This window comes from Lynx rufus, unplaced genomic scaffold (genome assembly GCF_022079265.1).
Source record: "Lynx rufus isolate CCGP_SWC_20201006 ecotype Redwood Valley unplaced genomic scaffold, mLynRuf1.p SCAF_10, whole genome shotgun sequence".
Lineage (NCBI taxonomy): Eukaryota > Metazoa > Chordata > Mammalia > Carnivora > Felidae > Lynx > Lynx rufus.
The window spans coordinates 12,542,638-12,568,331 of NW_025814824.1; the positions used below are offsets into that span (position 1 = coordinate 12,542,638).

At 45.8% G+C, this 25,694-nt stretch overlaps 1 protein-coding gene and 1 pseudogene across 1 annotated transcript in view; both read left to right on the top strand.

The window, feature by feature from the left end:
* The window catches only part of MAMDC2 (MAM domain containing 2), a 149,546-nt gene that overhangs the window by 70,808 nt on the left and 53,044 nt on the right, over positions 1-25,694 (top strand). The window contains exons 6-8 of the mRNA XM_047101943.1: positions 10,653-10,909; positions 14,660-14,753; positions 21,840-21,983. Coding sequence (XP_046957899.1) covers positions 10,653-10,909; positions 14,660-14,753; positions 21,840-21,983 — 495 coding nt within the window. The remainder of the gene's footprint in view (positions 1-10,652; positions 10,910-14,659; positions 14,754-21,839; positions 21,984-25,694) is intronic.
* On the top strand, positions 24,586-24,869 carry LOC124502412 (transmembrane protein 258-like; annotated as a pseudogene).

Below are 25,694 nucleotides of genomic sequence, written 5' to 3' on the forward strand. Positions count from 1 at the left end.
TGTGAGATCATGACCTGAGCTGAAACCAAGAATCAAACGCTTAACCAGCTGAGGCCCCCAGGATCTGCTCTGCATAAGTATCTTAAATAACAGCTGGGCTTCAGGGCACCTGGGTGGCTCAGTCGGTTAAGCGTCCAACTTCAGCTGTGGTCATGATCTCATGGTTCATGAGTTCAAGCCCCATGTCAGGCTCTATGCTGACAGCTGAGAACCTGGAGCCTGCTTCAAATTCTGTGTCTCCCTCTTTCTCTGTCCCTCCCCTGTTCACCCTTTCTCTCCCTCCCTCTCTCTCTCTCTCAAAAATAAATAAATATTTTTTAAATGTTTAAATAAATAAACAAATAAGTAACAACTGGGTTCATTCGAAGAACAAAACGTTAAGACAACCAACATAACATTCCACCATATCTCAAGAATACAGTACAGGGAGTAGAGAGAATCTTGAAAGACTAATACATTAAAGTTGCTATAATCCCTGGTGTCATTATCATAGATGTCCAAACTTAAATATGGGGAAATATTGGAGAATCTTTCCCAAATCACTTAAAAATTAGTTCCCGAGGCAGATATTGAGTAATCAATATCACGATCTAATGATTACTTGTTCAGTACATCATTTGTCTTTTTTCTAAAAAGATTTTCTTTTTTTAAATAATCTCTACACCCAGTGTGGGACTCACAAGACCAGGATAAGAGTCACGTGCTTCACCAACTGAGCCAGCCAGGTGCCCTGCATTATTTTTCATCCTCAGCGATGGTGGGGACCAGTTGGCTCAGAACACATATATCTTGGGACAGGCAACAGATCTGTGCCCTACTGTTGGGTCATGCATTTGACTGTGTCACTTGAGTGTCATCCATCCTCTGAGGAGTACATCACCCTTAGAACTTCCTCACTCTCATCTGTGACCCTGAAACATGCTGACCATATCTGTGTCAACAAGGGCCAGAGAAAGAGGACCAGGCAAGGAGCGGAACACTTGTTCTCCAAACCTAGTTATCTGCTTTGGGTGATCCCTCAACTTCTCGGGCTTGGAGTTCTAGTGTTTTATTCCTAAATGCTATCCATCAAAATCTCCAAATTCACCACTCATTGTAACTGGAGGAAAATAAACAGGGGAAACCCTGAGCTAAAGAAAGCTCAACAGATTTCTTTCTTTCAGGACTTCTCAGTGCCTTTCTTTAATACAGTTCTTTGTTAATGTATACTATGGCATTTCTAAAATTATTCAAATGTAAATTTGCACAGTGATGCATGACTAGCAGAGATGTGAAACAAATGATACGGGACCACGGAAAAGTGAAAAATCACCTTGGTTTTGGGATTCAGGGAAAGCTTTCCAGAAGAAGAAATCTCAGAACTGTTATTTGGCTAGATTGATAAGAAGCATAGCATGTGCAAAGGTGGAGAGGCATAAGAGTGGGTACTTATTCAGTAGTTGGAGAGTGTTTGAGAATGCTGGGACGTAAGATGATAGCAGAGTAGCTCCTAGACCTACGTTATGTTCCTGCTTGTGATGAACTGGAAGCCTGGGTGCCTAATCCTACTTGCTCCTCCTGGATCTCTGCTATTTCATTTCCATTTCTCCTGAGATTTGACACTGATTATTGTATTGTATTTTATTGTATTTTATTGTATTTTATTGTATTTGAGAGAGAGTGCGAGTCGGGGAGAGGGGCAGAGGGAGAGAGAGAATCCTGAGCAGGCTCTATGCTCAGTACAGAGCCCAACACAGGGCTCGATCCCACGACCCTGGAATCAAGACCTGAGCTGAAATCAAGAGTCAGACGCTTAACTGACTGAACCACCCAGGTACTCCCTACACTTATGTTTTTGACCAATAGTTGCCAGACAGCCGTCTCATCTTCACCCAATGCACATACACACATGCATGCACACGCGCGTGCACACACACACTCACACTCCCCACACCTGGACTCCTATATAAGGCTTCCTCCTACCTGGAACGGAGCTAAAACAGACGAGTTCTAAAGATTCTCAGATATTTTACTTGAAATATATAGACAGCTCTCTGCCCATAGGACTCAAAGTTTTGACCTGAATTGCTCTTGGGGTGGGAACAAAACCCCTCCGGTGCTCTAAATAAGAGAACGGTTGTCTTGCTTATTACATTTGCCTTCTACTGGGTATATTGATTTTTCCTGAGCTCTATCAATTTGGGCAGCAAAGTAAAGATTAAATGGTTCAGATGTCTACCCAGAGCAGCAGATTTTGCTCAACAAACAAACAAACAAACAACTCATCTCATGTTCCTTCATCTACTAGAAGCAGCTTATGCCTTTGCTTCTTGGGTGAAAACCACAGAACTGAACAGCAGGGGTGAAGGAAGCTGTGCACCTGCTCGGAAACTTAAAGAGGTTGAGGACATCTTCCCGGGAGGGCTCCAGCCTTTGTGTTGTAGAAAAGGGAAGCATGAGGGGCGCCTGGGTGACTCAGTGGGTTAAGTGTCTGACTTCAGCTCAGGTCACGATCTCACGGTTGGTGGGTTCGAGTCCCGAGTCGGGCTCTGTGCTGACAGCTCAGAGCCTGGAGCCTGTTTCAGGTTCTGTGTCTCCCTCTCTCTCTGCCCCTCCCCTGCTCATGCTCACACTGTCTCTGTCTCTCAAAAATAAATAAATGTTAAAAAAAATTGAAAGAAAAGAAAAGGGAAGAGTGAATATAATATCTGACAAATATGATGTGTCTATGAATTTTCCTTCGCTGGGCCATGGGTTTTAACAGTTATCCCCAAACCCTGAGTCAGATTTTTCAAATGAGCACTCTGTCTCATGGTGGTCAATGGCTAAAACAACGCAATAAGAACTCTAGTGGGACATCGTGGGAATATTGGAGAGGATGGGATATTATCCTGCTTTTTCTTACACCATTCTGATTCATCACATATGGATTCTTTCCTTTGATAATATTTTGTGAAACAAAACGAAATCTTTCGGGAGGTAACCTACTGACAGCTCAGATCATTACTGTTTCCTATCTGCCTTGGCAAAAAAGAAGATAATTGCTTGGAAAATCATGAGGGAAATCTGTTTATTTGCTGAGTTTTTTTTTTTTTTTTTTTTTACATCCAAATTAGTTAGCATATAGTGCAACAATGATTTCAGGAGTAGAGTCCTTATTGCCCCTTACCCATTTAGCCCATCCCCCTTCCCACAACCCCTCCAGTAACCCTCTGTTTGTTCTCCATATTTAAGAGTCTCTTATGCTTTGTCCCCATCCCTGTTTTTATATTATTTCTGTTTCCCTTCCCTTATGTTCATCTGTTTTGTCTCTTAAAGTCCTCATATGAGTGAAGTCATATGATTTTTGTCTTTCTCTGACTAATTTCACTTAGCATAATACCCTCCAGTTCCATCCACATGGTTGCAAATGGCAAGATTTCATTCTTTTTGATTGCCAAATAATCCTCCACTGCATACATATACCATCTCTTCTTTATCCATTCATCCATCGATGGACATTTGGGCTCTTTCCATACTTTGGCTATTGTTGATAGTGCTGCTATAAACATGGGGGTGCATGTGTCCCTTCGAAACAGCACACCTGTATCCCTTGGATAAATGCCTAGTAGTGCAATTGCTGGGTTGTAGGGTAGTTCTATTTTTAGTTTTTTTGAGGAAACTCCATGCTGTTTTCCATTTGCTGAGATTTAAAAAAAAAATTTAATGTTTATTTTTTGAGAGGGGGTGAGGGGCAGAGAGTGAGGGAGACACAGAATCTGAAGCAGGCTCTAGGCTCTGAGCTGTCAGCACAGAGCCTGATGTGGGGCTCAAACCCACGAACCATGAGATCATGACCTGAGTCGAAGTCAATCACTGACTGAGCCACCCAGGCGACCTTTGCTAACATTTTAAAAATCATATGCAGTGCTACTCTAGGAGCTGAGCAAGGTTTCAAAACCTAAATTAAGGTCAGAATGACCTTCAAGACCTTGAGATGGATGGATCATCTTTTTATAATTCATGGCCCCCTTTTCTCCTTTCAGTTCAGACTGAGCTGAAGCATCATCTTAATGGTGTGACCCATTTACTCTCTGCATTGATCCATTGGTTCCCTGCCTAATCTCTCAGTAGGGAAGCAGCTTTGTTAATTTTCTCACCCCTGCCTTTGTGTGAGCTCTGCTAATTCGCCTTTCCCTGCCCTTGGATGACTTCCCTTAGCTTCCTGGTCACTTTCAAGTATTCACTAACAGCCTCCTCTTCAAGAGTTAAGTTCAGTCCAGTCAAAACTCCAGCATCTCACCCAACTCAAATCTCCCCCCAGACCAAAGCACGGTAGCACCATAGAGAGAAGGGTTTGTGCTTCATTTCCTCATACTTCCGTTGCTCTTCCCTCCTCTTCTCCCTCTCACTGTGCTGCCTTGGCCCCTCCGGGTTTAGAGGAGGTGTGACAGGGCAACAGAAAAGGAAAGGCAGGGGACAGAGGATTTTCGGTGACCGATGCTGCCCATTCCTTTCACTGCCGGTGGGGAATCCCACTTCACTATTCCCAGACAGAGGTGATGCACTCGCTGGCTGCCATCTAGAAATCCCCTTTAGCACCTGTAGGCCATGGTACACACCCCCCTCCCCCCAGCCCCCGTCTGTTGGAGTTACCACCCTGCGTACAATCCTTTTGAGACGAGTTCCTTTCAAGACATTCTAACCCAGCGCCTTCTGAGTCACCCAGTTAGGCTAAGGCAAGACTCACATCTTTGCCCCACCAAACTCCGGAAGTTAGAGCTCGCTGGCAACCAAGTCCTTTCTCTCCACTCTGTCCGCAGACATCTCGCCCTTAGGTGTATCTGTCAAGAGTCAGGTGCCAGCCTCTGTGCCCCACAAACCCCAGTTATCACTGATCGAGTTCTCCCAAGAACTCTGAGCACCTTCTTGCTGAGGTGTGGGGCAATACAAGAACCAGGAGCAAGCACGGGTCAGGGGTGAGGCTGGACGGTAGTTCCCCTCCTCTGCTCTCTCTCCGAGATCTCCATCTCTTGGACCAAGACAAGAAAGGGGAAGCAATCCCTTGCCCTTCCCTTCAGAAGTCAAAATAAAACACATGACAGGCTAGCTCCGGGACACCTGTCTTCAAAGAGACTCTGTCTGTGACCCCTCCCATCCTCCTCTGGCCTCATATATTCAGGCTGCAGGGTAGAGACGGAATAAATCTGGTGGTGCCTCCTTAGATGCCAGGGATACCAAAAAGGAGCCTATTCTGACACCATAGAATCAAGGTACTTGTCACCCATTGTTCTTGGCACTGAGGTCTTAGCAGAGACTGGGCGACATCCCACTTCATACTCATTTATTACACTTGCGTCATCTCTGGAAGCTGTATCGAAAGACTAGCGTCTGACTCTAATATAGTAAAACTTACCCAAACCTTTGCAACCAAGGACCCGTGAAGATCAATGTTGGATTTGTAGACGGGGAGAGCAGGCGTGATAACTTCCTGTCTCTGGGTGCTCTCTCCTCACAGTGGAAGCAGACCAGTGGGTGTTTCCAGCTGGCTTGGGTTTCTTCAGACCACGCTCTCCCCCTTACCCAGGAGACAGCCTGTCCAGACAACATGACATGGCTACAGACGCCGCGACTGGGGCACAAATGTGGCCAACAAGGCAGAATCACAGCTGAGTCAGAGGCCTTGGCATTGGAGCCAAGCCAAGGGCAATTTCTATGGCATGCTGGTTAGCCAGACTGTTTGAAAATAAAAGTTCAGGAACTGCCCTCAAGGTTGTTTTTTTTTTTTCCTAATTCAAGGGAAAATGGCTACCTCTCAGGGGCCACTGGTTCCACATGGGCTGCTGAGCTAATATACAGAGGGATGCTGCATAAAAGGAAGAAAGTACACTTAAAGCAAGGATATGTGTGCCTTCACTAAGAGCGTGATCTCAGAGGGGGACTTGGGCTGGCATCACCAAGATTGTGATCTTTCGACAGAATTAGAAATTGTTTTTTTTCCCTAGAAGCTGCAGCCTCTTTGTGTATGAACGAGAATTAGGGAAGGATAGACTGGCTTGCAGTCTGAGTGTGGCAAAGCAACAATGACTTTCGGAGGTAGCGGTGACCTTCTCAAGTTTCAATTGTATGGAGAACTCATGGCCCCTTTGTGGACTCTTTCATACCCAGTAAAAGTTTGAATACTTAATAATCTGCCTAGCCTGCAGGATCCCCAGTGATTTGGTTAGTTACAGGGTCTGTACATCTAGGGTCTATCGGTACCTAGTTACAACCTACTCGCCCTTAAAGGATCTGATAAAATTGCCTCTCCTAGGTATTCTCTGGAGGCCCTAGAACCCTGGGCCAGATAGAAGGGCTGGCCTCATTGAACTGGGCAGGAAAATTCTCATAATACCAGCCACCAGAGACATAATTTTCCAAGAATACCTTCTTCATTCCATTCCTCAGAAGGGTACACAAAATGGTGCCTGCATTCACCCAAACATTTGCTCTTCCTCAGGGTAGGAAGGATGATACACCCTGAGCCTGGCCCCCTGGGGCAAACACCTGGTGACTTCTGGACTATCCCCACCCTTGGACTGAGATGATAAACTTATGATGAGCCAGGTACCTTTTGTTTCCCAGTGAGAAACAGTCTTTCTCAGATTGTCAGTAAATAGTACCCAACTTTGGCAACAACTGAATGACGGAGGGGAGGGCGGGGAGGGCAGCAGAATGTGGTCTAGTCTAGCGGCTCCGTAGGAGACTCCGTGTCAGCAGTCCTGGTCTTAGTACCAGCAGCCTCTCTGACTCACTGTGGGCACATCACATTGTGTTTACCGGATGGTATTTGGATCCGAAATGTGACTGTGGCTCACTCAGCTGAGTGTCTTGTACATGAGTTGTTAATGAAGCACTTTAACAGCAAACCCAGGGCTTAAAATATTGTGCACACAGCAGGTGAGTAACTAGCCTTTAAAAGAAGATTATCAGGGACGCCCTCAGGGGCTCAGTCGACTGAGCGTCAGACTTCGGCTCAGGTCATGAACTCACAGTCTGTGAGCCCCGCGTGCGTGTGTGTGTGCGCGCTCTCTCTCTCTCTCTCTCTCTCAAAAATAATAACTAAACATTAAAAAGAAGAAGAAGAAAGCTATCAGAGACCTGTCAACTGTGAGGAAAATGGATTCACAGTGGGACCGGGTGGGAGACATTCCTCTAAATCAGCTACCGTGAGCTCCACAAGTAGAAAAAACACTTGGAAGTGGATTGTGAGGTCTCCTGGATTCACCGAGAGTCTCCTGGAGGCCTTGGAGACGCTCCTCACCCTCGAGGGGAATGATTTCCCTCTTCAGGGCTGTGTCGGTTTGGGTCCTCCAAGAAGAAGACGCTAACCATGGATTAGCTGGGGAGGAGTTGTGATGGCTGTGAAGGATAAGGGGGAGAGAGCTGGAGTAGCTGGGGCCCCGGTCACCATACCCGTTAGGCACAGTAGTCACTGTGCCTAGGAGCCGGGACATTTTTAGGGACCCATGAGAATGTTTTCACTCTATTTATTCTAAAATCAGAAGAGAAAAAATGAATGTGATAGCTGCAAATATAATAATAAATCTGCCTAAATTATGTTCATCTTTATACCAATGCAGTCATAAAATATAATGTGTAATATTTTTTAAGTTTATTTTTTTTATTTGGGGGAGAGGCAGAGAGAGAGAGAAAGAGAGGCCCCTACAATGAAGTCCCAGGGAAACAAAGTGTTAGGTCTCTCCTCCCGCCAGGCCCGCACCCCTACACTGGCCTATATCATGGAAGGGGATTCTGTTTCATTAGAAGACCTGTTTCAAAGAGCATGAAATATTTCCTCTCTGCCTTTGACACAAGAGTCATCAGTGAGCAAAGGTGTGTTACAGAGACTAGCTGGTCACATGTGCTCTCTATGAGTAAAGTATTCTAGCTGAGGCTGGCTGGCCCCCCACAGCGCTGCAGGGGGCACTGGGGCTTAGGATGGGGGGCCATGGCCTTCCTTCCGGTTCAGACATTTCTCTGATTCTGTTTAGTCTGACATTCTGATTCTTCCTTTAAAATCCCTTCCCAGGGGTGCCTAGGTGGCTCAGTCAGTTAAGCGTCCGACTCTTGATTTCGGCTCAGGTGATGATCTTGGTTCGTGGGTTCGAGCCCCAAGTCAGGCTCTGTGCTGACGACACAGAGCCTGATTGGGATTCTCTCTCTCCCTCTCTCTGTGCCCCCCCAACTCGCACTAGCTCATTCACTCTCTCTCTCAAAATAAACTCTAAAATTAAATTAAATTAAATTAAATTAAATTAAATTAAATTAAATTAAAATAAAATAAAATAAAATAAAATCACATCCCAGAGTCAGCAAAGTGGGAGCCCATCAGCTGTTTCCAGCCCACAGATATGTTTATTTGGCATGTACAAAGTTTAAAAAATTGTGGCGGTGGATGTTATGGGTTGAATTGTATTTCCTCAAAACCATATGGTGAAGTCCTAACTCCCAGCACTTCAGAGTGTGACCTTATTTGGCAGCGGGGTTGCTGCAGATATAATTAGTTAAGATGAGGTCATACTGAAGTAGGTCCCTAATCCAGCATGACTGGTGTCTTCATAAAAGTGAGGGGGAGGCAGACAGAGAGAGAGACCTGGACAAAGGGAGAACACCACATGACTATGAAGGCAGAGATCTATCAGCCAAGGAAGGCCAAAGATTGCCAGTCAACCACCCAACGCTGGGGCAGAGGCGTGGAACAGATTCTCCACGGCCCTGGGAAGGAGCCAGTCCTGCCCACACCTCCGTCTGAGACTTCTCACCTCCAGAGCTGGGAAAAACATATATATTTCCATTGTTTAAGCCACCCGATTTGTGCCACTATATTATAGCAACACTAGCAAACTAATACTGGGGTATCATTTTCAGATGGATAGATTTTCTATGAACATTTAGACTTTGAGCTTCAGTGGGAAAAGCCTGAGGCCCCAGCCTGGATGTCGGGGCATCAGCTGGTAGCAAAGGGAAGGATGCAGTCAGTCTTGGGACCAGAGAACACAGGCCCTTGTGAGGGGCCGCCACTCCTTACGCCAGGGGCTCGCTTGCAGCGTGAGAATATGGGCTCAGCGCTATCAGATTTTCTGATGTATTTCTAGAGGAGCTTGATTTCTGTTTCTCATTGCTGATGAAACAGGATTTCAAATGTTGGCAACTAATTGATCACTCTGTTTTCTCCCTGACCCGCTCCACTTCAGTTTGCATACTTGATCTGGCTGGTCCCTCCGGTCATCTGAGTTTGTGATCGCCGTTTGTTCAGAGTTGCACGGCCTGGCAAGATGCCGAGAGAAATTCTAGTTCAACAAGGGAGATGATTCAGGGGGTTGAGCAATTTGCTGCCGGGAGAAAGCAAGTCCTGATGTATCCACCTGTCCCCTCTGCCCTGTTGAGTGAGAAGCTTTCTGAGGCTGGATCTGTGCTTTGAATAATCATTTGTTGGGGCCTGTTGCACACCGGGTGGTGGTCTAGAAGCAAAGCAAGTATCCGGTGTATGATGGCATATATTCTTCCTAATCCCCTTACTGCTGAGTCTGAAAGGAAGTATTGTTAATAGTCACCATGTACTAAAAGAAAGATATTAAGCTGTAATTGTTCTGAACTCATAAATACAAAAGGTCATTCTGTTGAAGCTACGTTGCATTGCCCTCCTCCATCACTGCAGCTTAAATCGCTAATAATAACAACCACCCTTTACACAAAACAGACAATGGGGAAGGCATGGTACCAGAATCATTAATGACATTCCTTTCGTTATAATTGTGTTAGGCAATTACAACGTGCCAGCCCATGGTAAGCACTTCACGAACATAATCTCGTTTAATGCTCATATCAGCCCTGGGAGGGGAGTATGTGGTTCTCACTGTAGAGATCAGGACACTGAAGCCCAGAGATGTTTAGTAACTTGCATGAGGTCCCAGCAGGACTCAACCTCAGGTCTCTTCAGGGCCAGATCCAGGCTCCCCACCCCCCCCCCGCCCCCCACCGCCTTCTGCTTCCCGGTTTCTCTGTTTCACAAAATGCCTCTGAGGGAGGTCACCCTCCGGGCCCAGAGTCCCCCAAGGCCTCGCCAAGAGTGGTGTCCCAAGCCCCACCACCCGAATCCCATCCCTGTCTACATGTTCTGTTAGGCACAATTTGTAATCTCGTCTGAAGTCAAAATCTTAGTTTCTCTCCAAAAAGACTCCATGACATTTTGTGTATATTGTAAAAATGTACAGGAGGGGCCCCCTGTGCCCCTGAAGGAACAGATGGTATGCCTGGCATGTTCTTAGAAATCTGGGAACTCAACAGAAAGCCTGGGAGAGGGGGTGGCCTCCCCGGGGTAATGTTCTGTTTCCTTCCACAGCTGTGTTCAGCTCCTGAACATTCCAGCACTTTGCAGCTGACGCTTCTACCTTTTATGTGTGTATTTCACTTCAACCGAAAGTGAGGCAAAGAGACAGGGTGGGTGTTGTCCCGTCCTTGGCAGAGCACGTGGAGCTCCTCGCGCTCCCCCTGCCCCCACCCCCTCCCCAGCCGCCACACCCACCCGCTCGCGACCACACTTCTCCCGGCCAGAATCGTCTCGCGTCCTCTGAAACCACCCCCCCCCGCTTCCCCCCACCCCCGCCCGCCAGGCCTGTCTTAACGCAGTGTGTCGTCTGTGTGCTTTTCAGGCCACTACATGTACGTGGACTCGGTTTACGTCAAGCACTTCCAGGAGGTGGCGCAACTCATCTCCCCGATGACCACGGCCCCCATGTCCGGCTGCCTGTCGTTTTATTACCAACTCCAGCAGGGGAATGACAATATCTTCTCCCTCTACACTCGGGATGGGGCTGGCCTTTACGAGGAAATCTGGAAAATGGACAAGCCAGGGAATGGTGTGTGGAATCTTGCTGAGGTGGAGTTCAGCGCGCCGTACCCCATGGAGGTAGGTCCGCCAGGTGTGTCCACGTGGGCCCTGGCCGCACTGCTCTGCGCGACACCAGCGGCCACGTTCGTCCGTTCTTCTCCGTGCGTGTCCGTCTACCTTTTCCCTTCTTTGGCCCCCCTCTGCTTTCCCCTTACTTTTCCCTCTTCCTCTCTCTCCTCTCTTCCCTCTTCCTCCGTCTTCCTGCTTGGTCATCTTCACTTTCTACCAAGACTCTTCTTAAGGACAGATAGAGAAAAAGCCAGTCAATCAACTCCATTTCTTGAGCCCACTTCCCCTCGGAACCTCGCTCTGTGGTCTTGGTGAGTTCCAAAGAGATGAACGTCCTCTGAGTGAAACCCACTCTTGACTTTCCATTCCTGTGAGCAGGGAGGAAACTTCCCCTTACTTGAGTGAAGAGTTGAGAGAGAGGGAGAGAGAGAGAGAAGCCAACTTATTTTCTTCCTTCCTCCTTGACGGTATAAGTAATGTCATCAAAATTAGAAATAGATTTATGATCGTGGCCCCAATTTGAAACAAGCCTTGGTACTTTAGTTTTAAAACTTTTGTAGCTGCACGAGTGATAAATATCCAATGCAGAAGAATTAGAAACTTCAGGAAAGCAAAACCAAACCCCCCCAGGCTAACCCTACAAGGATGAGAACACTAACATTCTGGTGTTCGTCCTTGCAGACCTTCTTTTGAAGCACATACATTATTTGTATTTATGTATGTGTTCCGGTACTTGAAACACTCCAGAGGAGATAGGATTATCCCCAAATTATAGATAAGGAAGGAGAAAAGAGAGAGTCCGAACAGTTTGATATTTTGTATCTGGGTCACACAGCTGGTGAGTGCCAGGCACTTAGGAAACTTCTGGACTGAAATCTGACCTAGAGCTGAAGGCAGAGGCCCAGCCCTGTCTGAGGACCACTACCACCCCCCCCACACCCACCCCCGCCGCCCCAGGGCTTCTAGAATCAGTGGGTGCAACATCGTGGTTCCAGATTTGGAGCTGTACCTAGAGTCTTAGTTACCGCAGGTTTGTTAATATCCCCTTCCTAGCTTTGTGCTTTTTGTAGTATCTTCCCTAGTCCCCTTTAAAGTACAGAACAGTAGATTATTCCCTGCATGCTTTTTAGTGGTGCCATCTGCTCACCTGATGTGGAGCTTCAGAGACTGGAGCTTGGGACTGGACTGGTTTGTGACATGTTCTAGCTACTGAAGACATGCCTGCCACGCCCCTTACCCCCTTCAGATCCTCTCCTGTCCCCCCACACAGCTCCAGAGAGAACACACTGCCTTTTGCAGGACGTGTGCTATTTCCTCTCCCAAAGTCGGGTGAAGCCTTGATCCGCTCTTGCAGCCCAGTGGAAAATTTTCTGAGTTTGAGTTACAAAGAGGAAAAGAAATGCACGTACTGTTTCAGAAATTTTTCCTTCTGTTGAAGTCAAATGAGTCACACGCGCAGTGACGACCGTTTCTTTGCAAACTCCTTCCATCCAGCCATAAACTCCCTGGGCGGCATTTGTGTGAGTGAGACTGCTGGATTTTCTTTTCCGTCAGTGCTTGAAAAGTCACAATTCTGGACACTACTGCACTTTAGTTTGTACCCTTTTGGTTCACAGGTGCGTGATTTTGCTCCAGCAGGTCTGACTCATGCTGCTACTGGTTGCTCTTGGTAATTGCCAGCAAAAGAGACTCACTCTGCAGAAATCAGTGAATTTAATGTCGCTGTCTTCTCAAATGGATCTTAGAAAGGAAAACAAGCACCCGAGACCCCCTTTCTGAACAAGAGAGAATGCATCGGCACATGGGCTATGATTCGCAAATTCTGATCAGAAATATTCTCCCTCCACCAGTAAGATCAAGCTCTGTCGTTCACTTTATCAGCGAGCACCCTGAAAATGAAATGTCATGGACCTGGGCTGTGTGTGTGGACTCCATTGCCCCTTCCCACTGATCCACGTCTGTCCCCTTCTTGTTCTCGGCCTTCCCTCGACCTTTGCCAGCGACAGGCTTCCAAGGCCCCTCTTACATTGTGCAGAATCCAGGTGTCTGTAGGACCATTGTCGTTAAGCTGAACACGACCATCGTGTCCACATTCTTTCTTTCAAAACTGGAGAAACTCACACCTGGTGGAGGGAAGGAACCTGTTTGAGCTAATTAGTGGCTAATGAGGCTCAAACCTGAATATGAGTTCAAGAGGGGGTTGGTCAACCTGGAGAAATAGACATGAATTAAGTACAGAGCTCTATATGCACCTGACTGCATACGAGGGGCCTTATACACCTTATCTCATTTAATCTCAGTAGTGCTATAAGGTAGCAGGTATTATGTCTATTTTATAAATGACAGAAGAAAGCCCTTGAAAGAGTTAGCAACATATTCAAGGTCACCCAGCTAATAAGTGACAGAAATGGGATTTGAACTCTGGTCTGTCTGCCTCCGAGACACTCTTCTCTTTAGAACAGGTTGAGAACTAAGAAGCCTAGGGGTCAAATCTAGCCCACAACGATTTGCTTGGCCGCTAGAGTGGTGTCTGTTTGCCTGTTTGAATTCATTGCCAACATTGAAAAAATCCAAAGATTTCAAATAAAAATCTGGAGATCCAGATCTCCTTGACAGTTTGGTAGGTCCGGACACTTCAGGCGGGACTCTCACACGTCAGCAGTGAGTAGCAGCTCCCCACCCCCGTTCAGACCCGGCTTGCATTCTCCCGGATGCGTTCTGCACCCTTTCCTCCTGCGTCTCACTAAGCTCACGTCATGTATTTCTGTTACCTGCCTGGTCCTGAAGGCATTGGAATTTCAAGCCCTGCAAACCCTGCATCTTCTCACGTTAATTCACCGGAGTGGACCACACCCTGGGGCAGTTTCCCCCGCGGTGCTCGCCACACCTGATCCCCATGGTCACAGGCAGAAGGTAGTCGACTGACCTCAGAGTGGAAGTCAGCGGCAGAAAAGGGAGGAAAATGGAAGGGTTCGACCCATTAACAACCTCATGTTCTCTCTAACCACTTGGGGAACGTGCCTGGACATGCTGAAATGCTAACGTCCATACATAGAATTTGGGGCCTGGGCCACCTGGGTGGCTCAGTCGGTTGAGCATCTGACTCTTGGTCTCTGCTCAGGTTCGTGATGCCAGGGTCATGGGACTGAGCCCCACATTGGGCTCTGCACTGAGCATGAAGCCTGCTTCAGATTCTGCCTCTCCCTCTGCCCCTCCCGCACTCACGTGCGTGCATGCGCGCACGCTCTCTCTCTCAAATAAAATTTTAAAAAATAAAATAGAATTTGGGGCCTGATTTTGCCCTAGCTGACAGGTAATCATCTCTGATTCTGCATCTTTGTCCAGAACCCTCACACAGAGTTGCATGTGTGAAACGGGAAAGGGCCCTGGAGGGGCTTAGTTCTGTGGGAAGGGCATTGGGAGAACCGAGCCAGCCTTCTGCGAGTAGCCTGTTGTTTCTTTAACTGAAGGTCATAACACAAATCGTCAATTCAGTGGTTCTATCAGAGACTGATATACACTCAAGGGAGGGGGACAAGTCCACCAATAAAATACAACTTAGGGTTTAGGATTCCCTCTCCCTAAGAGAAACTAGAGATCAAGACAGCAGCTGCCTCAGATTTAGGAACATGATTCCTCAGTACTTATAACTTGCCATCACCTGGCTTGATTGACACATCATTTTAAATCACAGTTAAGAGCTCTGAAGCCTACCAGAAAATATGTAAACCTGTAATAATACATCCTTTTTCTCTGCAGGTTATTTTTGAAGTTGCTTTCAATGGTCCTAAAGGAGGGTATGTTGCCCTGGATGATATTTCTTTCTCTCCTGTTCACTGCCAAAATCAGACAGGTAAGCATTCTCTTTTTCTTCCTCTTTACATACGGAATTTTCCTGATAGGCACCTGTGGTCAGGACTTGAATTAATTCTAATTTCCTCACCTCTCCTGTGATCGCCTCCTTTAAAAAATTACTTAACTGAATAGTCATTTTTCTGCTACGTTACTCTTTTCTCCCCCACCTCGCAGTGTGAATTTAATTTTTCTGAACCCACAGGGCAGTTGTCAGGTGTTAAGGAACTTTCATCGTCCCTACTTACTAGGTAATTAAAATCAAAGAATACAAACACATTTCCTCCCCATCTTTCTCTTTAAAGGATAGCTTAGATCCATATACAGGTGGCCAAGTAGGTGGAAAAAACTCTCAAACTCTACGGAGTAGAATTATAAAAATCCTTCCCAATTTTATGTATCCAAAACCTATAAATGTCTTCACGTTTAAAGATGTTGGTGTTGGATACAGTTAGCTTTGGGCTAAATGTTACCTACTTAATTTAACTTCTCTTTCTAAGTAAGTCTGCACATTCTTTTACGGTGGCCAGTTTTATAATTTCCATAAACTTGGTGTTTGGAAAAGAGAGGGAATTCTTACTTTCTGGGGAACGAGGTAAACAAATCGATTCAAAGTAAGTTAGAAAATGCCCTAGAGTGAGAAGGACGACACTGTATTCATGCTGGCCCAGATAAATGCAGGGGACCTTACCTTTTAGGGAATTTTTTTTTTGAGAGACCCCAGGGAGATAGCGGTTGTCCCATGTTATTAATGAGCCTTCCTTCTGAGTTTAGAAGCGTGAGAAGTACATTTTTGAACATGGCCTTTGTAGTCTGACTTTCACTAAAGATAAAAGTTGGTGTCTGATTGCATATGGTCTCAGATGTATTCTACCAGCAAGGCGACTGAGAAAGATAATATTTTCTACTTGAGCTGAAGTGTTATTCCAGAATTAGAGAGAAACACTCTAATGTGCTAAAACCAAATGCTATTTTTTTTTTTACTAATTCTAATTTTTAAAAAGTGGGGGGAAGCTAGTGAAACAGATTGAACTAGACAGGGTTTACATATTTACATATTTTCATTAAAATGATTGAATACAAACTGTAATCAAAGATTTTTAAGAGTCTTTAAAATTGGACAGAACAGGGGCGCCTGGGTGGCGCAGTCGGTTAAGCGTCCGACTTCAGCCAGGTCACGATCTCGCGGTCCGGGAGTTCGAGCCCCGCGTCAGGCTCTGGGCTGATGGCTCAGAGCCTGGAGCCTGTTTCTGATTCTGTGTCTCCCTCTCTCTCTGCCCCTCCCGCGTTCATGCTCTGTCTCTCTCTGTCCCAAAAATAAATAAACGTTGAAAAAAAAATTTTTTTAAATAAATAAATAAATAAATAAAAATAAATAAAATTGGACAGAACAGACACCAACATTGTTTTACTTCTCCAAATCTGACTGTTCCCTAATCTCATCAGCTAATATTTCAGTGATGTTAATAGTAGTTTCATAACCTCGTGTCATTACTTTTAGAAAGTTTCCTTTTTGTCACCAGGCATTTACATTGAACTTTTATATTTCCAAGTTATACACATGGAAAAGAGGTTTTTATTCAATACCTGCATGGAGTAGAGGTTGGGATGAAGAGGCGGGGGGGGGGGGGCACGTAACAGTATCTATTGAGCCATCTTAGAAGTAATATTTGGAAACACTCTCCCTTTTAAAAAAAATACAGAATTGGGGTGCCTGGGTGGCTCAGTTGGTTAAGCATTCAACCTTGGCTCAGGTCACGGTCTCACAGTTGGTGAGTTCGAGCCCCGTGTCGGGCTCTGTGCTGACAGCTCGGAGCCTGGAGCCTGCTTGGGATTCTGGGTCTCCCTCTGTCTCTGCCCCTCCCCAGCTCACGCTCTGCCTCTCTCAAAAATAAACATTAAAAAAAAATTTTTTTTAAACATACAGAATCTATGTGAACCCTTTCCCACTGACTGGTGAAAAGAAAGATTTCAGCAAAATAAGGACTATTTGTTAAAAGCACCCGTGGCCCCTCAGTCTCTAAGATTCAGCCCGCGTAAAGACTCCTCCTCCATAGAGACCACAGGCAACTCACATTTTCATGTAATTAGGTTAGCCAAGGCTCCGTTAGGCCTTGAGAACTTCCCAACGTAGCGACTTTCTTTAAAATGGTTTAACTGCATGATTGCAGTGTTATGCTACAGAGCCAGGACTTTGGATTCGCGTCCCCACTCTGCCGCTTACAAACCGTGTGACCTTGGGCATGTTGATTCACCTCTCTGTCTGATTAACCTCCGTTTCCACATGTATAGGGCAAGGGTAGAAGAATCTGTTTCACACCATTGGGAAGATGAGAGGTTAATGTCCGTGAAGGCCTGAGCAGAGTATGGCACACAGAAAATGCTTGGCCTTGAGGCTTCATGTTATTTATTGAATTTTCAAAATACTCCCATCCACTCCCTGGGGAACAAAGGAGTCAGATTGAAACTAGAGAACCAGCAAAGGGCACCAGCTTGGTTAATGGGTGAGCTGGAGCCTGCATTATGCCTTTCATTCAGCAGCTGTGGGCCAGATTCTGAGTCTTAAAAGCTGAGCCCTCCAGTTTCCATACTTCATCTTACATTTCACAAATAGTTTATGCCCTTCTGTTTTATAACAGGTGCCAACATTTTTTTTCCTTATCTCGGTTAGCTCCAGACTTGCTTTTCCCAGCTGGATCTAGCATTTTCTTCCCCCGTTCTCCCTGAGTAGGCTGAGACAGGAATTATTTCAACATATGAAGCATCTCATTCCCACCATCTGGTTGGGCTTAGAGTTAATCCAGTCTCCCAGACCCAGGACCCATCACAGTGTCGTAGGTGTTAAACACCAGAGTCATGTAGCTTCGCAAATATTCCCCCAGGATGCTGCCAGAGGGCAGTGACAACTCCCCATGCCCCCTAGTTGAGTTAGGGCACTTCCCTTCTAAGCCTTTCCACCCACAACCTCCCCATCCACCACCATGTTTGGCCTAGCATCTAGAAGGTAGGAATCAGCTCTCCTTTTAGGCTGTAAATCCTTGAATGGCCAACAGGTGATTCCATTCACTCCTAGGGATCCCGGCTCAGTGCCCAACCCCAAACTAAGAGCTCCCTCTCCTCTGCCTTACACACGCCCAATCTCCTCCCTGGGCTAGGGTCCACCCATCTGGCTCCGGGACTGGAAAGGTCCTGACACTCATGGATGTACCCTTCAAAGGATTTCTGCTTGGCCCATTCTCCAACAGCACACTGCTCACTTGATGTCTGATTGGAAACCTGGCTCCGGTGGTTGCCTTGGTTACAGCTGCAGTTGCCTTAGCTCAGACCTCAAGCATCTCCACAGCCTGGTCAGTGGCCCAGCCCCTACTCCCTCAAGACTCCTCAGCCTGGCGCCAGGTCTCGCTCACTCTGTCTCCAAGCCAGCTCTGAGCTGTCTCCGCCTACTTTCGGGCTGGCTCCTGCTAAAATAAAGCTGCTGTGCAAGTGTAGCAGCCTACAGACCACGCTGCACCCCAGATCCTCTAGCACTGCAGGGGCTGATGATTAAAAGGCTGCTGATGAGCTTTTGGAGGTCTGGGGCTGATACTGAGTCTATCTCCATGAACTTCATGGGGCAGGGGAAAGGATGAGACATGCTACCAATGACTTCTCCTTCCACCTGATTAGAGCATCTTCAAAGCCTTTCATTTCTAAAAAGTGCAAATGTTATAAAGCAAGTAATAAACTAAATCTTACATCATGATGCTTTTTGGTACCTTGTTCAAGGGGACTTCCTTCCTTCCTTCCCTTCTTCCTTCCTTCCTTCCCTTCCTCCTTCCTTCCTTCCTTCCTTCCTTCCTTCCCTTCTTCTTTCCTTCCCTTCCTCCTTCCTTCCTTCCTCCTTCCTTCCTTCCCTCCCTCCTTCCTTCTTCTTTCTCTCTCTCTCTCTCTCTCTCTCTCTCTCTCTCTGGTCAACTGATGTTCAAGGGCTTCCAACTGCCTGTGATTCCTCCCTATACTTCAAATAGGTCATTAATGTTCAACTGTGATGGCCACTCAGCCCATATGCTCTGAAACAAGCCTTAAGCAAAGGCTTTCCATCCACCCCAGATTCTGGTGAGCTCATTTGGGGTCACAAACAGGCCCTCTGGCCCTGTCTTCAGGAATTAGATACTGTCTCATAGCAGAAGCAACATTCTGGGTGAAAAAGATTTAGGCTTTCAGTTATGCTTTTGAGATTTTCTTTTTATCAGACCTTCTCAGGACCCCAAACAAATCCATTTCTAGGACTAGGTATTTAACAAGGGAATATAATCGCATTCTCAGAAAAATCTTTTCTGCGTGACTCAGTGTCACCATGGAGTGAACTGATCCGTGCTTACTTTTAAGTTTTAATACCACCTCTTGCCTCTCATGCCCACCTAATAAATGGGTTATGATTCTCTTGTGGTTGCCCAGGGGGATATTCCTTGGGATATATTCCTGATGAGTGATTTCACTGACCTGCTGTTCTCTTTGTGTGTGGCTTTTGGGAGCACTACACCATTTTCTGAACTAGACGGGCATCTGTAGATTGTGCCTCTTCATCTACTTTTTCATTACCAGGTGGTAGAGGGGTAACTAACCAATATGGGGTCTCCCCTTGTCTCAAATCTGCATGGGGGGGCTGCTGGTGTCAGAGGATCCTTGTCTGTGTGAACATCACACTCATTTTTCAAAGACTTTATTTTCATGGCTGAAAGATACTCCTGGATGCTCACAGAGCCAGGCCTAGCAATGTGTGGGCAGGCCCACCTGTCACAGAGCATTGAGAATGCCCTTTATTTCCTGATCTCCTCTCTGGCTCATCAGGATGCCTTCCTTGCACACTTGGCAGGGTGTGTCTCCTGAGATACCATTGGGATCCAATTATACAGGAATGTTTTATTCCTAATCTTTTTTTGTTTGTTTGTTTGTAATGTGGTTTTGGTCACTTATTTTTTTAATTTAGAGTTTTTAGAACTTTATTTTAGTATCATTTTAAACTCAGATAAAATTTGTAAGAATTGGGGTGCCTGGGTGGCTCAGTTACATGTCCGACTTTGGCTCAGGCCATGATCTCACGGTTTGTGCGTTCGAGCCCCACGTGGGGATCTGTGCTGACAGCTCGGAGCCTGGAACCTGCTTCGGATTCTGTGTCTCCCTCTCTCTCTGCCCCTCCCCACTCACACTCTGTCTCTCTCAAAAATAAACATTAAAAAAATTTTTTTTTTAATTTTCAAGAATACTATAAAGAACTCTCATGTACTCTTCACCCAGATCTACGAATTAACATTTTGCCACATTTGCTTTATTGACCATGTAAAAGTAAGTTGTAAACATTATGCCCCTGACCCTAAATACTTCAGTGTGTAGTTTCTAAAACCCAGCACATTTTCCAGCATGCTATCAGATAATTATAAAGCTGAGGACATTTGGGGTCACCTGGGTGGTTCAGTCAGTTAAGCCTCTGGCTCTTGACTTCAGCTCAGGTCATGGTCTCATGGTTCATGGGTTCAAGCCCCAAGTGTAAAGCCTGCTTGGAATTCTGTCTCCATCTCTCTTTGCCCCTCCCCTGCTTGTTCTCTCTCTCTCTCTCTCTCTCTCTCTCTCAAAAATAAATAAATATTAATAACAAGTTCAGGAAATTTGGCACTGATACAGTATTATCAACTAACCTATGATCCACATACTAATTTCACCACTTGTCCCAATGCTGTCTTTTTTTTTTTTCTTGATGTTTGTTTATTTTTGAGGGGAGGGAGGGAGGGAGAGACAGAGACAGAGAGAGAGAGAGAGAGAGAGAGAGAGAGAATGAGTGGGGGAGGGGCAGGGAGGGAGGGGGACAGAGGATCCAAAGCGGGCTCTGTGCTGACAGCAGCAAGCCCAATGCAAGGCTCAAACCCACGAACCACGAGATCATGACCTGAGCCGAAGTTGGACACTTAACCAACTGAGCCACCCAGGCACCTCCCATTTATATTTACATGCTATGTGTTTTCCTGGACCAAGATTGAATCTCGGCACCCTTGTAGTATTTGGTTGTCATACGTCTTTCATCCCCTTTAATCTGGGCTAAACTCTCTTGCTTTGGGAATTCAGGAATTGAGAGTATAGTGAGTTTTTGTCCATAAACAGCTCCCTGTTTCATTAGGTCACCGCTCCCAGAATTCCAGTGTTTCTCTAGAGGTAATTTCCCATTTATTCAAAACAGTGCCCTCTTTCTCTGGCCCTAAAAGTTTAGACCAGTATTATGTCAGCCTGCAGAACAGGATCACAGTTGGCTCTGTTGAATGTGTCCCAAACTGTGGCAGTCACATCCCTTCTGGACTCGGATGATCCGAACAGTGAAATTTACAATCACTTGTTGCTGTACCAAGTTATTCACAAAAAAGCAGAAATCTTTTATGTTTCATTCCCTGCAGGCAATCTGAAATGAGGTGGTATTTATAGACCAGGGTAAATGATACCAGAATTCAGCAAAAGGCAAAATAATAGCAGTATGGGTGATGAAATTGGTGTGACTTTTTGAACCTCGTGATTTATACTGAGCGATGATTTTCTTCAAGCAGATCAGCTCCTGTGACTAATATCAATTATCAACAGACAGCAGCTGTGCTGGTGACACAGATTGATCAACAAAGGAAAATCATTTCTGGAAAATATAATTCCTAAAATACCTGTCTTAGAGAAAAATTAAGAATTCCTTAAAATCTTTATCTTTTTCTTTCTCTTTAATTTTCTATGAATGAATTTTGAATTGTGAAGAACTATGTGAATAATTGTTCCCAGTCTTTACATTATGCAAGGAAATGTCTTTTGAAGTGTGGTACTTCTTTATTTTTTATAGAGAGTGTGAACAGAGCTCCTTCTCTCCATCCCTTTAGGGAGGAAAAGAACAATTTTTCTGCCATGCTGAGATGTTAGCTTGATGCTAACCTGCCAGCATGCCATTAGGGTAAAAATCTTTTTGCGTGTTTTATGTATTCCGTCTCCCCTGGCACGAATATGTATGTATTTGTCAACCCGTTGATGTAGTCCCTTGAGACCCTTGAGTCTGGCTCTTTAACTTTGGTTCTCCTTTGTTCAGAACTTCCTTTCAGTGCCATGGAAGCCAGCTGCGATTTCGAGGAAGATCTCTGCAACTTTTATCAAGACAAAGAAGGTCCAGGCTGGACCCGGGTGAAAGTAAAACCAAACATGTATCGGGCCGGAGACCACACATCAGGCATCGGTAAATTGGGGGTCTGTGCCCACCGGGCGCCGGGGGTGGGAGTGCTCCAGCTGCCAATCTTACTCCACACCCATCAAGATGGCAACTTAAACAAAAAAGGGCAGCTGTGAAAAAACAAATGCGATGGGCAATCTCGTGTTTGGCCTCTTTTTAAAACTTAGAATTCGATTTGCCAGTTGCTTAAATAGTCAAACCTTTGGACATTATCTTGCTCTTCCTCTCAGGTGGAGAAGTACTTTTGTCTTTTTTTTTAAGTGTATTTATTTATTTTGAGTAAAAGAAAGAGAGAGAGTGGGAGCAGGAGCAGGGTAAAGGCAGAGACAAGTAGAGACAGAGAATCTGAAGCAGACTCCTTGCTGTCGGCGCAGAGCCTGATGGAGGGCTCCGTCCCACAAACCGAGAAATCATGACCTGAGCTGAAATCAAAAGTTAGAGGCTTAACTGAACTGAGTCACTCAGGCGCCCCTATGGAGAAGTACCTTTAAAAAGCTATTAAAAAAAAAAAAAAGCTATTAGATTACAACTATATGAAACATCCAGAATAGGCAGATTCATAGAGACAGAAAGCAGATTAGTGGTGTCCAGGGGCTGGGGACGGGGGATGGGAAGTTCCTGTTTAATGGGTATAGAGTTTCCTTCTGGGTGATGAAAATGTACTGGAATGAAGCAGTGGTGGTGGTTGCCCAGCATTGGTGAATGTACTAAATGCCGCTGAACTGTAGGTTTTAAAATGGTTAAAATGGTAAATTTCCTGTTATGTGTAATTCACTCAACAAACAGATATTGTAGGGCAAGAGAAGCTAAAAAAGCTGTTGGGAAAATGTCAGGGGCGGGGCACTTGATGGCTCGGTCTACAAGGAACTATTGGAAACCAGTTTGAGCTCCCCTGTGTAAGGATTACCTACCTAATCACTTTGATGGCATCCCCTGTGAAGCCCACTCCCGTAGAGATGGGTGCAAAGAGCTTGTTTTCAAGGGTTGGTGTCTAATTCATTTATTCAATGCCTGTTTATACACTAGGCACTGGGGCATGTTAATACACTGATGAAACTTAACATTTCAGGGGCGCCTGGGTGGCTCAGTCAGTTAAGTGTCCAACTTCAGCTCAGGTCACGATCTCGCCGTCCATGAGTTCGAACCCCGCGTCAGGCTCTGGGCTGATAGCTCAGAGCCTGGAGCCTGCTTCCGATTCTGTGTCTCCCTCTCTCTCTGCCCCTCCCGCGTTCATGCTCTGTCCCTCTCTGTCTCAAAAATAAATAAACGTTAAAAAATAAAAATAAAAAAAAAAACCATTTCAAAGCACCTTACTTGCACAGGGCCCGGGAAGGGCTTTGAAACGGGGACCTCACAATTTTATACTTGTCATCGTGTATTTTCTAACAGTCATTTCAACGGGCAAGAGAAATGTTAGACAAATATATACACAAATAAACGTATGAGGTACGTGCTATGGAAGAAATGAAAAGTGGGCTCTGAGAGAGATTAGGGGAGAGAGAGCCTAATTTTGGTAGGAGATCCTGGGAAGGCTTTTCTGAGGAGAGAGGGTGTTAGCCAGGAGAGGGGGAGGAATCCAGGCAGAGGGAACAGCATCTGTGAAGTCCTGATCATGGGAAGAACGGGACACCCCGAGTAGTTGGAAGGTTAGTGTGGCTGTACTGAGGGCAGGAGAGTGGAAGAAAATGAAGTTAGGAGGTAGACCATGGCATGGCAGGCCAGAGTAAGCATTTGGGGATTTTTTTTTATAAACTAAATGAGAAACCAGTCAAAGATTTTAGGGAAGAGAAGAGTAGAATTAAATTCATGTTTCAAGAATGTTGCTGTGGCTGTGCATGGCCACCCCTACTAATCTGCCCCGGTGGCCCAGTGAAGTACCACAGACTATGTGACCTGAACAGCAGAACCGTGTTTCCTCACAGTTCTGGAGGTGGAAGGTCCTAGACACAGATGTTGTCAGGGTTGGTTTCTGGCGAGACCTTACTTCCTGCCTTGTAGATAGATGGTGCCTTCTCATTGTGTCCTCACATGGCCTTTGCTCCACATGTATACGTGAAGAGAGAAACAGAGGTCTCCGGGCACCTGGGTGGCTCAGTCGGTTAAGCCTCCAACTTCAGCTCAGGTCGTGATCTCGCAGTCTGGGGGTTCGAGCCCCACATCTGTGCTGACAGCTCAGAGCCTGGAGCCTACTTCCAATTCTGTGTCTCCCTCTCTCTCTGCCCCTCCCCCATTTGCACTTTGTCTCTCTCTGTTTCTCAAAAATAAATAAACATTAAAAAAAAAGAGAGAGAGAGGTCTCTGGTGTCTCTTCCTCTCAGGAGGACACCATTTCTATATGATTAAGACTTCACCCTCATAACCTCATTTAATTACCTCCTTAAGGGCCCAATCTTCAAATAAAGTTGCATTGGGAATTAGGTTTTCAGTCAGTGGATTTTAGGGGGACACGACTCAGTCCATACCACCACGCACAGGAAATAACCCAAGAACCTTTTGCCACATGAATTAAATAATTGGGTGAAACTAAACTAAATGAACACTGAGGTGATCAAAAGAGCTGACGCGTTATTCCAGTGGCAGAGCTGTGGCTTACCCTGTGCCTGGCAAAATGGAGCGCGAGGCCATGAGCAGATACACCAGCCCAGTGAACCCGCCTGTCTTCCCGCATCTGATGTGGTGCCGTTGGCCATTGGCATGTTCTTCATGGCCTGGTTCTTTAGTAGGAGGTTACTCCTCCACGTACACTCAGGATACCTACAAAGAGCTTCTCATCTCCGTGGTGGCTTGGCCTTCATGGGCTTTGGAGTCCTCTTCCTGCTGCCCTGGGTTGGTGTCTGTGTGCGTTCCCAAGAGTTCCAACCAGGAGGCTTCACTGAATCCCTGGTTTTGTAAATTAATTTTTTTTTTTTTTACTTTTTCTGGGGGTGTCCCACCTGCTGCTCCCAATAAAGGCAGATGTGTGACTATCAAAAAAAGGGGGGAAAAATTGATGGGGGAGGAACAGAAGAAGGAAAGAAAGAAAAGTAGAGTATTATTTTTTTCATTTCTACCCAGGTTTTCTAGAATGCATGGATCTGTTTTAAGTTTACCCTGGGGGTCTGGAGCTAGGTGAGAGGGGAGGTTCTTGACCTTATGTTTCTTTTTGTTATTTAGAAGAAAGAATTATTCTTCTTTGGACCCTTTTATTGCACAGATTAGGTACTTGAGAGATATTTTCTGGTTGAATGGCAGGCTGCAACAACATAGATTTGGGGGACAACAGAATTCAGTCCATAACACTACTCATGTGAAAGCATCCAAATTCCAAGGACTGCCAGGCCAGCCTGTAATCTCTGTACCTCCACTGGTCGCTGCAGAGATAAGAAGGAAAAATCTGCTCTGGGCCTCACATTCACTAGGACCTGGTGCTAGGTATGCCCTCTGTATCACCTGGTTGCCCCAGGAAGCTGGAGTCCCAAGATGATTATATCCCTTTTGCTTCATGAAAAGCACAAATCCTCACCGATGCCTGGAACCTGAGCATATCCAGGTGGACATCTACACTGGTTTATGAAGTTTACTTAGAACCGGAGAAGTGTTATTTGTAATAGAGTCACGTGGATATATTCTGTCACTTTTAAGCCACAGATTTAACAAAACATATTCTATCATTTAAAGCCTATGGAGGGGCGCCTGGGAGGCTCAGTTGGTTAAGCAGCCGATTTTGGCTTCAGTCAT